This window comes from Lucilia sericata, unplaced genomic scaffold (genome assembly GCF_015586225.1).
Source record: "Lucilia sericata isolate MDLA Ls3-8-SP2 unplaced genomic scaffold, ASM1558622v1 Contig000627F_arrow, whole genome shotgun sequence".
NCBI lineage: Eukaryota > Metazoa > Arthropoda > Insecta > Diptera > Calliphoridae > Lucilia > Lucilia sericata.
This window is the reverse complement of record NW_023994633.1, coordinates 67,165-79,648: the sequence shown is the minus strand read 5'-3', so window position 1 is coordinate 79,648 and position 12,484 is coordinate 67,165. Positions and strand designations below refer to the sequence as shown.

At 34.6% G+C, this 12,484-nt stretch overlaps 2 protein-coding genes across 5 annotated transcripts in view; one reads left to right on the top strand and one right to left on the bottom strand.

The window, feature by feature from the left end:
* Positions 1 to 12,484, bottom strand: part of LOC119606835 (furin-like protease 1) — a 96,831-nt gene that overhangs the window by 70,467 nt on the left and 13,880 nt on the right. The gene's annotated exons all lie outside the window — the stretch shown is intronic.
* LOC119606837 (uncharacterized protein K02A2.6-like) lies at positions 7,470 to 11,044 on the top strand. The gene is made up of 2 exons (XM_037960481.1): positions 7,470 to 8,118; positions 9,810 to 11,044. Exons 1-2 carry the CDS (start codon positions 7,470 to 7,472, stop codon positions 11,042 to 11,044), a joined length of 1,884 nt encoding a protein of 627 aa, XP_037816409.1.

The window sequence follows — 12,484 nt, the reverse complement described above, 5'->3', positions numbered from 1 at the left end:
TATTAGTTCTTCACTAAACTTAACATCTCTTGATAATAATATACTGTGATTTTCTTTTACATAAATTCGGTAACGTTCTTCTGTGTCATATCCAATTAAGTAGCCCTTGGTTGCTTTTGGATCCATTTTCTTTCTCTTCTGACTAGGAACATAGCATTCACTTCCAATTATTCTTAAATGATTTATTCTAGGCTTTGTTCTAAACCATAGCTCATGTGGGCTCTTACCTTCAACAGAAGTCTTTCGAGTTCGATTTAGTATGTATATGGCTGTGCGAACTAATTAAGCCCAAATGGCTTCAGGAAATTTAACGCTCTTATTTGAATACTTAAACGTTCGAGCCATTTCAATCACTGTTCTATTTTCTCGTTCACTTGCACCGTTTTGTTGTGGTGTATAAGGAGCAGTCAACCTCTGTGTCACTCCATATTCTTTTAAAATTTTACGTATTTCATAATTATCAAACTCACCTCCATTATCACTCAAAAATTCTTTAATTGGATTTTCTTGGTTCTTTGCAAGAGCTAAAACTTCTTTCAGTGCATCTTTAACTTCAGATTTTTCTTTTAGTAAGTAGCCAAAACAGTATTTAGTATATGAATCTTTAAATATAACTAAATATTTCTTTTTACTAAAAGATACTGGAAATGGACCACATACATCGGATGACATTAACTCGCCTGGACTACTAGCCTTCTCTCTAGTTCCAAATGGTTGCCGATGAGACTTTCCATAAATGCAGGATTCGCATAACTTGTTGTCTAACTTAACATTAATACCAAGTTCTGTCTTGAGTTTTTGTTGAACATGTCGTTTATCTTGATGTCCCCATCGCTCATGATATAATTGCAAGGTATTATCAGCTTCTGTAGAGTTAATTTCATTTATTGTTCTTGGGATGACTGGTTCGATATCTGCTTTGTATAGGGAACCTCCTTTTTCTCGATGTCCAACTAACAAAACTTCATTGTTTGATAAAAGTTTACAGATAGTAGCAGTCGACTTAAATTCACTATTATTTATTTTATCTTGGGTAGACAATACGGAGAATAAGTTCCTGGATATGTTTGGAACATACCAAACATCTGTCAGATCAAATATGAGTACCTTGTTGTTTACTTTTGATTTGATCTCTATAGTTCCCTTCCCAAGGACATCCAAAATTTCTTTACCGGCAGCCTTAATTTTGCACGAGTTATTAAATTTTTCAAAGGTTTTAAATAAACTTCTATTATTCGTAACATGGCGGGTTGCACCATTATCAATCCACCAATCATTTGAAAAATCTTCATTAATTGCATTTATTTCGTCACAAATTAATGGTAGTATTCGGTGAGATGTACATTTTACTTCACTAATCTTTTCTTTTACTGGCTTACCGTCGTTGATCCATTTTCTGCAATCACGTACCCAATGGCCTTTCTTGTTTCAATAATTACAGACATCAGATTTCTTATTCTGTTTGTTACTTGCTGATGATGACTTCTTTTTAAAATTATTCACCACTAAAGCTTCATCATTTTTCACATTTGCTCCTTTGCAATTTCTTTCATACATACATAGTTGTGCTGACATTTCATCAAAATTCTTTTCTTCATTCTTGGTTAAAAGCATCCAGCTTGATTTAAACGTATCAAATTGTGTTGGCAAAATCTGAAGAATTTTACATACTAATAAAACATCTGGCAGTTGATTTTCGTTCCTTGCTTTTAAACCGTTGTTCAGTTCCAACCATAAGCTTTTTAGTTTTGCAATATGTAGACTCACATCTTCATTTGTGTTCCACATGAACGAAAAGAAATCAATACAGATTTTGAATAATTGATCTTTGGATCTCGCTTCAAATTGTAGCATTAATGATTCCCAAGCTTCTGCAGCAGTTTCTTTATCCATTATCTTTTGGTATACTTCATCACTTACTGCGCTTGTAATCATAGACTTCGCATAACTATTTGCCTTTCTGAACAAATCTGTTTCATCTCTGTGTATCTTCTTTTCTTCAGCTGTTGCGGTGGTTGGTAGTGGTATTGGTTTCACTAACTTACCATCTATAACATCAACTGCTCCTTCATGATAATCCAATAAATCACGCATCTTGCGTTTCCAGATTGGATAATCCAATTCATTTTGAAGAGGCTTGATGTGTTTTGAAAAATCCATTTTTACTTACAGATTCTTCTTATAATCTTGAAGTATTTTAATCTTGATAAAATGTCTTTAATATCTTGTAAAAAATCTTGCTTTTCTTAATATCTTAAAAAAATTTTCTTTATTTGAAGTTTCTTGAAAATTTTCTTAATTTAATTTTCTGAGTTTCCTGGGCACATAACCTTTTGTAGTAAATGTTTTATTTTGAATAAAATATTATGAGAATTGAAAAATCAACAAATACAAATATTACTAATATAAAAATACAATCAATATACAAAGTATTTATTGTAATCTCTTATTAAAAGGCAGTTATTTTATATTTAATATAAAATTCGTAATCAAATTTATTTAAGACACAAAACACAAATTCTATTGTAACGATATTTTTAACACAATGAAAATTTCTGACAAAAATATTTCTACTACAAATTCTCTGATTGCTTTGTTTTCAACACCCCCTCTCAATCAGACAATCCCAGAATTCTAACAAAGTTTTGGAAACGCGTTGGATCAGTAGCTTTTGTAAATATATCTGCCAGCTGTTCACTTGTATCAATCGGATTTATCTTAATTTTGTTATTAGTTACACAATCCCGAACAAAATTATGTGTTATGTCAATATGTCTGGCACGTTTGCTTTCTAAATTTGTAGCCATTCCAATGCAGCCATGATTATCTTCATATAGTACAACAGGAGTATCTTCTGACATAACATTCAAATCGTGAAGTAAACCCTTTAACCATATTGCTTCCGTTGTAGCTAAGCTCAGTGCCATATATTCAGCTTCACTAGAAGATTTTGCTACGGTTTGCTGCTTTTTACTGCACCAGGAAACAGTTGATCCAAATATCTTAAAAACGTATCCACTTACAGATTTTCGATCTGCCACATCTGACGCCCAATCCGCATCAACATATCCAACAATTGGTTCTGTACTTGAGACTTCAAACTTTAATTTAAATGATGATGTTCCTTTTATATACCTTACAATACGTTTTAAGTGCTGCCAATGAGTTTCGTTTGCATTTTGTTGGTATCTTCCCATATAACCTACAGGATAACAGATGTCAGGTCTTGAGCACAACATAATATACATTAAGCTTCCAAGTAGTTCTCGATAGGGTTGGTTACATTCAGATCCTGGCTCTTGCTTTAATTGCAAACCCTTTTCCATTGGGCTTTTTACAGCATTGCAGTCTACCATACCAAATTTTGATACTAATTTATTTATACTAGCCTCTTGTGATACTAAGATTGTATTACTATTGTGTTGAATCTTCATACCAAGAAAAAACTTGAGAATTCCACAATCTGACATCTCAAAACGTTTGGATAAATCCTTCTTTAATTGTTCAATACTTGACAGCTTGTTGCCGGCAATTAGTAGATCATCAACGTACATTATAACAATAATATCATCAGTGTGATTGGGACTTAATCTTGTATAAAGACAATAATCATGCCGCGATCTTTCAAATTTAAGGGAAATCAGGAAATTGTTAAATTTTATGTTCCAACACCTCGGCGCTTGTTTTAAGCCGTACAACGATTTATTTAATTTACAAGCCATACCATCATTAGCTTTAACTCCATCAGGTATACACATATACACGTCTTCATTCAGATCACCATGTAGAAATGCTGTCTTTACGTCAAGTTGATGAAATATATATTTACGATATAAACCAACTGCTAAAACCACACGAATTGTTGTTAATTTGGCGACAGGGGCATATGTTTCAAAGTAATTTACACCTTGTTTTTGTTGGAACCCTGTAGCAACGAGCCTTGCCTTATATTTAGTTGGATTACCATTTTCATCAACTTTGATATTAAATACCCACTTTGACTTTAACAGCTTTGTTTCCTTTGGAACTTCTACTATGTTCCAAACTTTATTTTTGTCCATTGATTTGAGTTCTTCATCAACGGCTTTGAACCACTTATCAGAATCTTTTACAGATGCAATATCGTAATAAGTTTCGGGTATTTTATCATTTGAAACAGTAGCACCTAAACCAGTAATATAGCTTAGAAGTTTACTGGGTAAACGTCTTTCACGGCTACTTCTACGAACTGGAACTGTAACTGTTTCTTGGATTCCATTGGCGTCTTGAGAATTAGAACTGTCTTGGGGTAAAACTTCTTCATCCTCATCTTCAGTCAAATCGATTGTATCATTGTAACCTTCACCATTTATATTTTGCTCGACCAATGCTTCATCATTAAGTACTTCAGACACAGCACAATTATTTTCACTTTCCCCCTCTTGCTCGTGTCTTCTTTGGACTATGATACTATCTTTGCTGATTTCATTGTGAAATCCTTCAAAAGGGAATTCGTTTTCTTGAAATTTTACATCTCTTGCAATTATCACTTTTTGTTTCTCTAAATCCCACAGCCGGTAACCATTCGGTGCATATCCAATCATCACGGACTTCTTGCCTCTATCATCAAGCTTTTTCCGACACTGGTGGGGAATCCATACATATGCTTTACAACCAAAAACTATAATTTTATCAAATTTTGGTTTGACGCCTTCCCACAACTCCGAAGGAGTTTTTAAATCTTCAAGACTTCTTGTAGGACATCGATTTATTAAATAAACAGCAGTAAGAGCTGCTTCAGACCACATTGTTTTAGGAGCTTTTGATTCAAGTAACATTGTTCTTACTTTTTCTGTTATCGTCCTGTTTAACCTCTCTGCCACACCATTCTGTTGAGGCGAATAAGCTACCGTAGACTCTATTTGTATGCCTTTTCTTTTGTACCAGTTAGATTGTTCAGTAGATAGGTACTCTCTGCCTTGATCAATTCTAAGATTTGAAATAGAGGTGCCACTGAACTTACTTGTAACAAGTGCTTCATACTCTTGAAAATATTTGAAAACCTCCGATTTCTTCTTCATCAGGTATATTATGGAAAAATGTGTAAAATCATCTATGAAACTGACAAAGTATTTACATCCGTTCCATGAACTTGGACTAATGGGGCCACAAACATCAGAATGTATCCTTTCCAGCACCCTTTTCGCTCTTATGCGTGTGTCATCAAATGGTTCTCGACATTGCTTACCTTCAACGCAAATATCATAAAATCCAAGAGATTTTGATTTAAGATTTAGTCCACTTATAAGATTCGCTTTTTCTAACTTCTGAAGACCACTTTCGCCAACATGTCCAAGTCTACGATGCCATAGGACAGCATCATTTGAATTACTCAATAACGCAGATGAATTATTTATATTAATCGCCAGTTCATATAAATTTCCACATAATTTTGCAGTAGCAATCACTTCTTTATTTTTTAATATAATTGCTTTATCATTAATGAACTTTACCTCTAAATCAGCATTATTAAGTTTACTAACAGACAGCAAATTGTCTCACAAATCAGGGACATACAGTACATCCTTCATAGATATTTGAACCCCTTTATTACTAAGGCCGTTAATCTCTCCATGATGTTTTGCTACAATAAATTCTTTATTCTTGGCCACATTTATTTCAACTGGTTCTTTCAATTCTTTTAAATTTTTAAAACACCACTTTTCATTTGACAAATGATCACTCGCACCTGAATCCAACTTGAATATAATTTGTCGGCTTTGATCATTGCGTCTTTGTTTATTATTACCGCCAACCATGAAGCATACACCCTTATTAGCAACTTGAGCATTAGCACTTCTACAATCTTGTGCCCGGTGACCAAATTTGTTGCACTTGAAGCACTTACCATTGAATTTCTTGAACTTATGGAACTTCTTACCAACAAAAGCTGTTCTTTGTTCAATATCTTCTTCGTTTCTGTCTGACAATTTGGCTTCTTCTGACATTAACCTCTCCTTAACTAAGTCAAACGACAGCTTACCATCTTCAACATTTTGTAATGCTGTTACCAATGGATCAAATTTTTCCGGAAGGGTTAGAAAGAATTGTGCCAATAAATCAGCCTCTTCAATTGTAGCACCAGCCATCTTCAACTGACGAATCAAATTCTCAAAAGCCATTATATGAGCTGTCACATTGTCACCTTCATTCATACGCATTCTTGATAACTTCTTACGCAAAAGTAATTGGTTTACCACTGATTTCTTTGCAAATACAGATTGCAAACTATCCCACATTTCTTTCGCTGTATTCTTCTCCCGAACATAGCACAAACAATCCGAGTGTAAAAATCCAACCAAACGATCTTTTGCTTTCTTGTCGTTCTTCATAAAATTAGGAATTGCATCCGCATTTGTAGGAGGAGCGCCGGTTAGAACGTCCAATAATCCTAGAGAGTCTAAATGCAATTTGACACGAAACTGCCAATCATCGAAACCAGAGCCGTTAAACTGTGGTATACCGTGAGATTCTTTTGAGTCGCCCATAACTATTGTAATCTCTTATTAAAAGGCAGTTATTTTATATTTAATATAAAATTCGTAATCAAATTTATTTAAGACACAAAACACAAATTCTATTGTAACGATATTTTTAACACAATGAAAATTTCTGACAAAAATATTTCTACTACAAATTCTCTGATTGCTTTGTTTTCAACAGTATTATACATAACATAACAATTTAATTCAACAGTGGTGACAACAAAACCTTGTAATCAAATGGTATTTTATTTATATTCTTCAGTCAACGAAAAATGTCTCACTTTCTAGATATACTGTTAGGGGGTAACCCTATTATGAGGCATAAACATGACAATGTGGCATCACTATGAAATGCAACGCTGCATGCCTCATTAGCTTTAAGTTTTTTTGTACAATTAATATAACCGTTTTTACAGCAAGTTGTGACACGCTAAAGTGAGCACACCTCAATCAATGAATTAAAGTTATTTTATTATTAAATTAAACAAATCGTCTTTTATTCAACATAAAAGTACAACAAAAGTGGCGACGAGGACGGTGAAATAAAAATTATCTATTTTTATATAAAATGCCGCAAACAACAATGTCCGACGACAAAGTTCTTCAACTGTTGGAAGATCAGCAAAACGCTATGCACCAACAAACCCTCTTGCTACAGCAAATGGCACAATTATTACAGGCACAAGGTATTGCTTCAACAAGTAATCCAGGTACGAGTTCATCAAAAGCTACACTAATGGAATCATTGTCGCACTCAATGACAGACTTTGTGCATGAACCAGAAAGTGGTTTAATTTTTCAAGCTTGGTACAACAGATATGTACATGTTTTCGAAAAAGAGGCGAACACTCTAGAAGACCATGACAAAGTTGCACTACTTTGGCGTAAAATGTCTAATTACATGAAAGATTTTCAAACTACATTCTGCCAATGAAACCAGTTGACATGTCTCTAAAGGACACTGTTGACAAGATGAACAAACTATTCGGCAAAGCTGAAACACAAGTTTCACAACGCTACAAATGCCTGCAACTTGCAAAAGCAGATGGTGAGGATTTTAAAGAGTACGCAAGCCGTGTAAATCTTCAATGCGAGCTCTTCAAGATGACAGACTTAAAAATCGATCAGTTCAAGTGTTTAATTTTTGTATTGGGTCTTAAATCAAGTAAAGACACAGATATTCGCGTACGTTTATTGAAAATTTTGGATGAATTTTCCGAAACAACAAATTTGGATAAACTGGTAGACGAAACACAGCGTATAATGGATTTGAAATCTGATAACATAATGATTGAACACCAACCAAAATCAATTTGCTTTGCTAACAAAAAGGAGAACAACAACAACAGTCACAAACTTCCGAAGACACCTTGCTGGCTCTGCGGGGATCTACATTTCGTAAAATTTTGTCCCTACGTTAAACACAAATGCACCAAATGTCAACAAATTGGACACAAGGACAACTACTGTTCCAGCTCCAAGCCCATTAAAACAAAATCAACACAAAATTACTACAAAGACAAATTTCAACGGAAATCAAAATTTCGTACCAATGCAGCATTCACAACAATGAAGCTTCAATTCAAAGAACTTCGTAAGTATACAACTGTGACGATCAATAATAACACTATTCGACTTCAGATAGACACAGCATCGGATATTTCAATAATTTCTGTTGAGACATGGGAAACCATTGGCAAACATTGATGCAAATACCAACAAAATTAATCTCCTAGCTATGTTTGAATGCGATGTAACAATGAATGACGTCACAAAAACAGTAAGCTGCTATATCACAGATATAGACCAACTGAATATCATGGGAATCGATTGGATTCAAGCTTTCGATCTCTGGGATAAACCAATATCTACTTGTTGTAGACAAATTAAATTCGATGACGAAATAGCTAAACTTAAGGAAAATTATCAACCCGTTTTTGATAACAGTACTTTGGAACTTTGTACAAAAACAAAGGTACATATTCAACTGCTTCCAAATGCAAAGGAAATTTTCGTTCCTAAACGCCCAGTTCCTTACGCAGCAAGACTTGAAATCGAATCAGAACTACAAAGATTGGAAAATGCAAACATTATTTCTCCTGTGGATACATCAAAGTACGCCGCACCAATTGTGGTCAGTAGAAGAAATGGTAAAATTAGAATTTGCGCAGATTATTCTACGGGACTAAACTCAATAGTTGAACCGAATTATTTATTTATTTAAATTTAATCGTTTAACACCTGGTATAAAATCAGCTCCAGGAGCATTTCAAAGGATCATGGACCAACTATGCTCTGGCATAGAGGGCGCCAAGGCTTATATAGACGATATCATGCTTGCAAGTAAGTCAATTGCAGAACATAAAACTAATCTCAATCTGCTCTTACAGAAAATTCAAGATTTTGGATTCCGTCTAAAATTTGAAAAATGCCAATTTTTCAAAAAGCAAATTACATATCTTGGACAGATTATAAACAGTAATGGTATTCAGCCTGATCCAACGAAGATTACAGCAATTCAAAATTTGAAAACACCGCAAAACATCTCTGAAGTACGTTCACTCCTTGGCTCGATAAATCATTATGACAAATTCGTGAATAACATGCGAAACCTCAGAAAGCCTCTTGATGACCTATTAAAAAAGGAAAACACATTTAATTGGACTTCAGAATGTCAGGAATCTTTGGATAAATTTAAACAAATTTTGACCTCAGATATGTTACTTACACACTACAACCCAGATTTACCGATTCACGTAGCAGCTGATGCATCATCTCACGGTATAGGTGGCGTGATCTATCACACATTTCCTGATAACAGCATGAAGGCAATTCATCACATATCAGAACGTAATTATAGCCAAATTGAGAAGGAAGGGTTAGCACTAATTTTCGCCGTACAACGCTTCCACAAGATGTTGTTTGGACGCAAATTTACGTTGCACACCGATCACAAACCACTGCTCGCAATTTTCGGCTCAAAGAAAGGTATTCCTGTGTACACAGCCAACAGACTACAACGCTGGGCTTTGACGCTGCTAACCTATGACTTCGATATCAAATATACGAACACTAAGGATTTCGGTCATGCGGACGTATTATCCAGACTCATCAGTGATAATTAAACCAACCGACGAGTACATAGTAGCTTCCGTATCGCTTGAGGACGACATTCGCATCGATCTGGACGAAGCAGTATCTACATTACCAGTATCTTTCAAGATGATAGTCAAAGCCACCAAAAGCGATAAACTCTTCAAAGTGTTATACAATATATGAACACAGGTTGGCCAGAAAATAGTAAAAATATTCATTCTTCAATTGTACCATATTTTAATCGAAAAGAATCGTTATCGACGACAGATGGTTGCGTTATGTTTAACAATCGTATTGTAATACCGGATCCATATCGTCAAAAGATTCTCAGACAACTTCACAGAGGACACATTTCTGCAGAAAGATGTAAGTCAATCGCTCGCAGTTACGTTTATTGGCCTTGTATTGACAAGCAAATTGAAGATTTCATCAAAAAGTGTCAAAACTGTCAACAAGCCGCAAAGAATCCTGTCAAAACCGACCTTTGCTCGTGGCCAATAACAACACGACCGCTCGAGAGATTACATATTGACTATGCTGGACCTCTTAAGAATAAGTATTATCTAGTTAGTATCGACCCATTTTCTAAATACCCTGCTATTTACGAAACACCAACTATTACATCATTTGCAACAATAAAAATTATGAATGATTACTGTGCACAATTTGGAAATCCTGAACAAATAGTTTCGGACAACGGAACGCAGTTTTCCTCAGAACAATTTCAAAACTGGTGCAAGGAAAGAGCTATAGAACACACAAGAACTGTACGTTTCCATCCCAGCTCCAACGGACAAGCGGAAAGATTCGTAGATACACTAAAACGCGCTCTCAAAAAGGCAGAAGGGGAGGATACACCTACCACATCACTACAAACATTCTTGGAAGTCTATAGATCAACACCTAATCCAAATTCTCCAAATGGTAAGAGTCCTGCGGAATCATTTATAGGTCGAAAAATGAGAACAGTTTTCGACATCATCAAAAAGCCTAAAGTTACCAATCGTGAAACCAATCAGAAAATGGAGAAACAATATAATACCAAACACGGTACCCGAAAGAGAACATACCTCCATGGCGACCAGGTCTACGCTTTAAACTTCAAAGGAAACAAACAACACTGGGTGCCAGGGGAATTCATCGAGAAAATTGGTAACGTAGTTTACAATACCCTGATCTATGTTGCTAATAGAAAAATTCTCGTAAGATCAGACACAGACCAACTCCGACTTAGGTATACCGAAAGCGACAACTCATCAGAAAAATCTAATCTACCTTTGGAAATATTGCTTGAAGAATTCAAAATAACCCCACCATTGCAAGAAGAAACTTTTGCAACACCTACAGCTTCACCATGCCCAACTCTAATGCGTATAACCAGCCGTAGAAAACCAGTGGAACCATTTTCAAGATCACCGCAATAGTCTTAAGGAGGGAGATGTTAGGGGGTAACGCTATTATGAGGCATCAACATGACAATGTGGCATCACTATGAAATGCAACGCTGCATGCCCCATTAGCTTTAAGTTTCTTTTGTACAATTAATATAACCGTTTTTACAGCAAGTTGTGACACGCTAAAGCAAGCACACCTCAATCAATGAATTAAAGTTATTTTATTATTAAATAAAACAAATCGTCTTTTATTCAACATAAAAGTACAACATATACATACTTACAATAAAACGCTCTACTTAAAACGGCACGGAGAACTTATGCTCACTTATAACAAGTGACTTATATTTTAAAAAATGTTTTGATATTATGTATTATAATAAAAAAATAAAAATAGCAAACAAGAAAAATATATTCAAAATCAAGAGTTATAATACAGCAAGACCAAAAATCAAAATCAAAATACCATAGCAAGAGCTTGTAGGGCGTGAACAGATGTTAAGCAATATGATATTATTTTTTCGCGATCGTGTAAAAAGTCCCCGCACCAAAGGCGATGAAGTTTTGTATAAATTTTACTTTTCTATATGAGAAAAATAAATATTTTGCCAACATTTTTGCATTTGTATTACATTATCTTAAAGAGAACATTGTTCATTAAATCCTTGTTATGGACATTTTAACAAATCGCGATGATATTGCATGTTATAGAAAATAGTATACTTTTATATGAAAATTATTAAAATCATTTTTGAAAAATGACGAACGAAAGCATTTTAGAAATTACTTTCGGTTCGGGAAGTTTTTTGACCGAATTGACTTAAAAAATAGCCTTATATTATCAGGACTTTATTAGCTTTAAGGCGGTGCTATGGTATTTTGCCGCGCAAAAAAAGTCATAACCCTAATGTACATGTATTAGAGAGCTCCAAAAAAACGAAGTTGCGAATTTTTTGCTCCCCCCTCTAGAATTGTTCTATTTGTTGTAAAACTACCCAGCAAAAAATAATTGATGTCATACTTTACAAACGACATCTTAATCACATCTAAAAATGCGATTGCATACTTTTCGCTTTTATAAACCAAACATATCCTCACAAATGAAAACACAGTTAAAAATGAGAAGAGATGTAGAAAAGTCACTACAAATTTTGATGAAAAACCAATAACATTTACATAAGCGTTTCATTGAAAGAATGTGGTTTATTTTTGACATACAAATATCGGATTTTTACAGCTTCTAAAGATAGTTCAAAGTTGTCAAAAATGAACAACATCCCTCCAATGACACGCTAATGCAAAATTTATAGGTTTTTCATCTGAATTTGAAGCACTTCGGGTTACTAGTTGTGATGAAAATTCTACATCTTTTTCCACACTTTTTTTGCTGGGTATGTCATACAAAAAATTAGACCGACGTGATAACGTTAACAGGAGCCGCAACGGCTCTGAAGTTTCCAAGTGCATTTA

Excerpts from the sequence above, each read along its gene's own strand:
- LOC119606837 (XM_037960481.1), top strand. The coding sequence starts at position 7,470 with ATGTCTCTAAAGGACACTGTTGACAAGATGAACAAACTATTCGGCAAA. Across the intron at positions 8,119-9,809 it reads GCTTCAATTCAAAGAACTTC|GTTGGCCAGAAAATAGTAAA; the intron begins GTAAGTATACAA and ends ATATGAACACAG.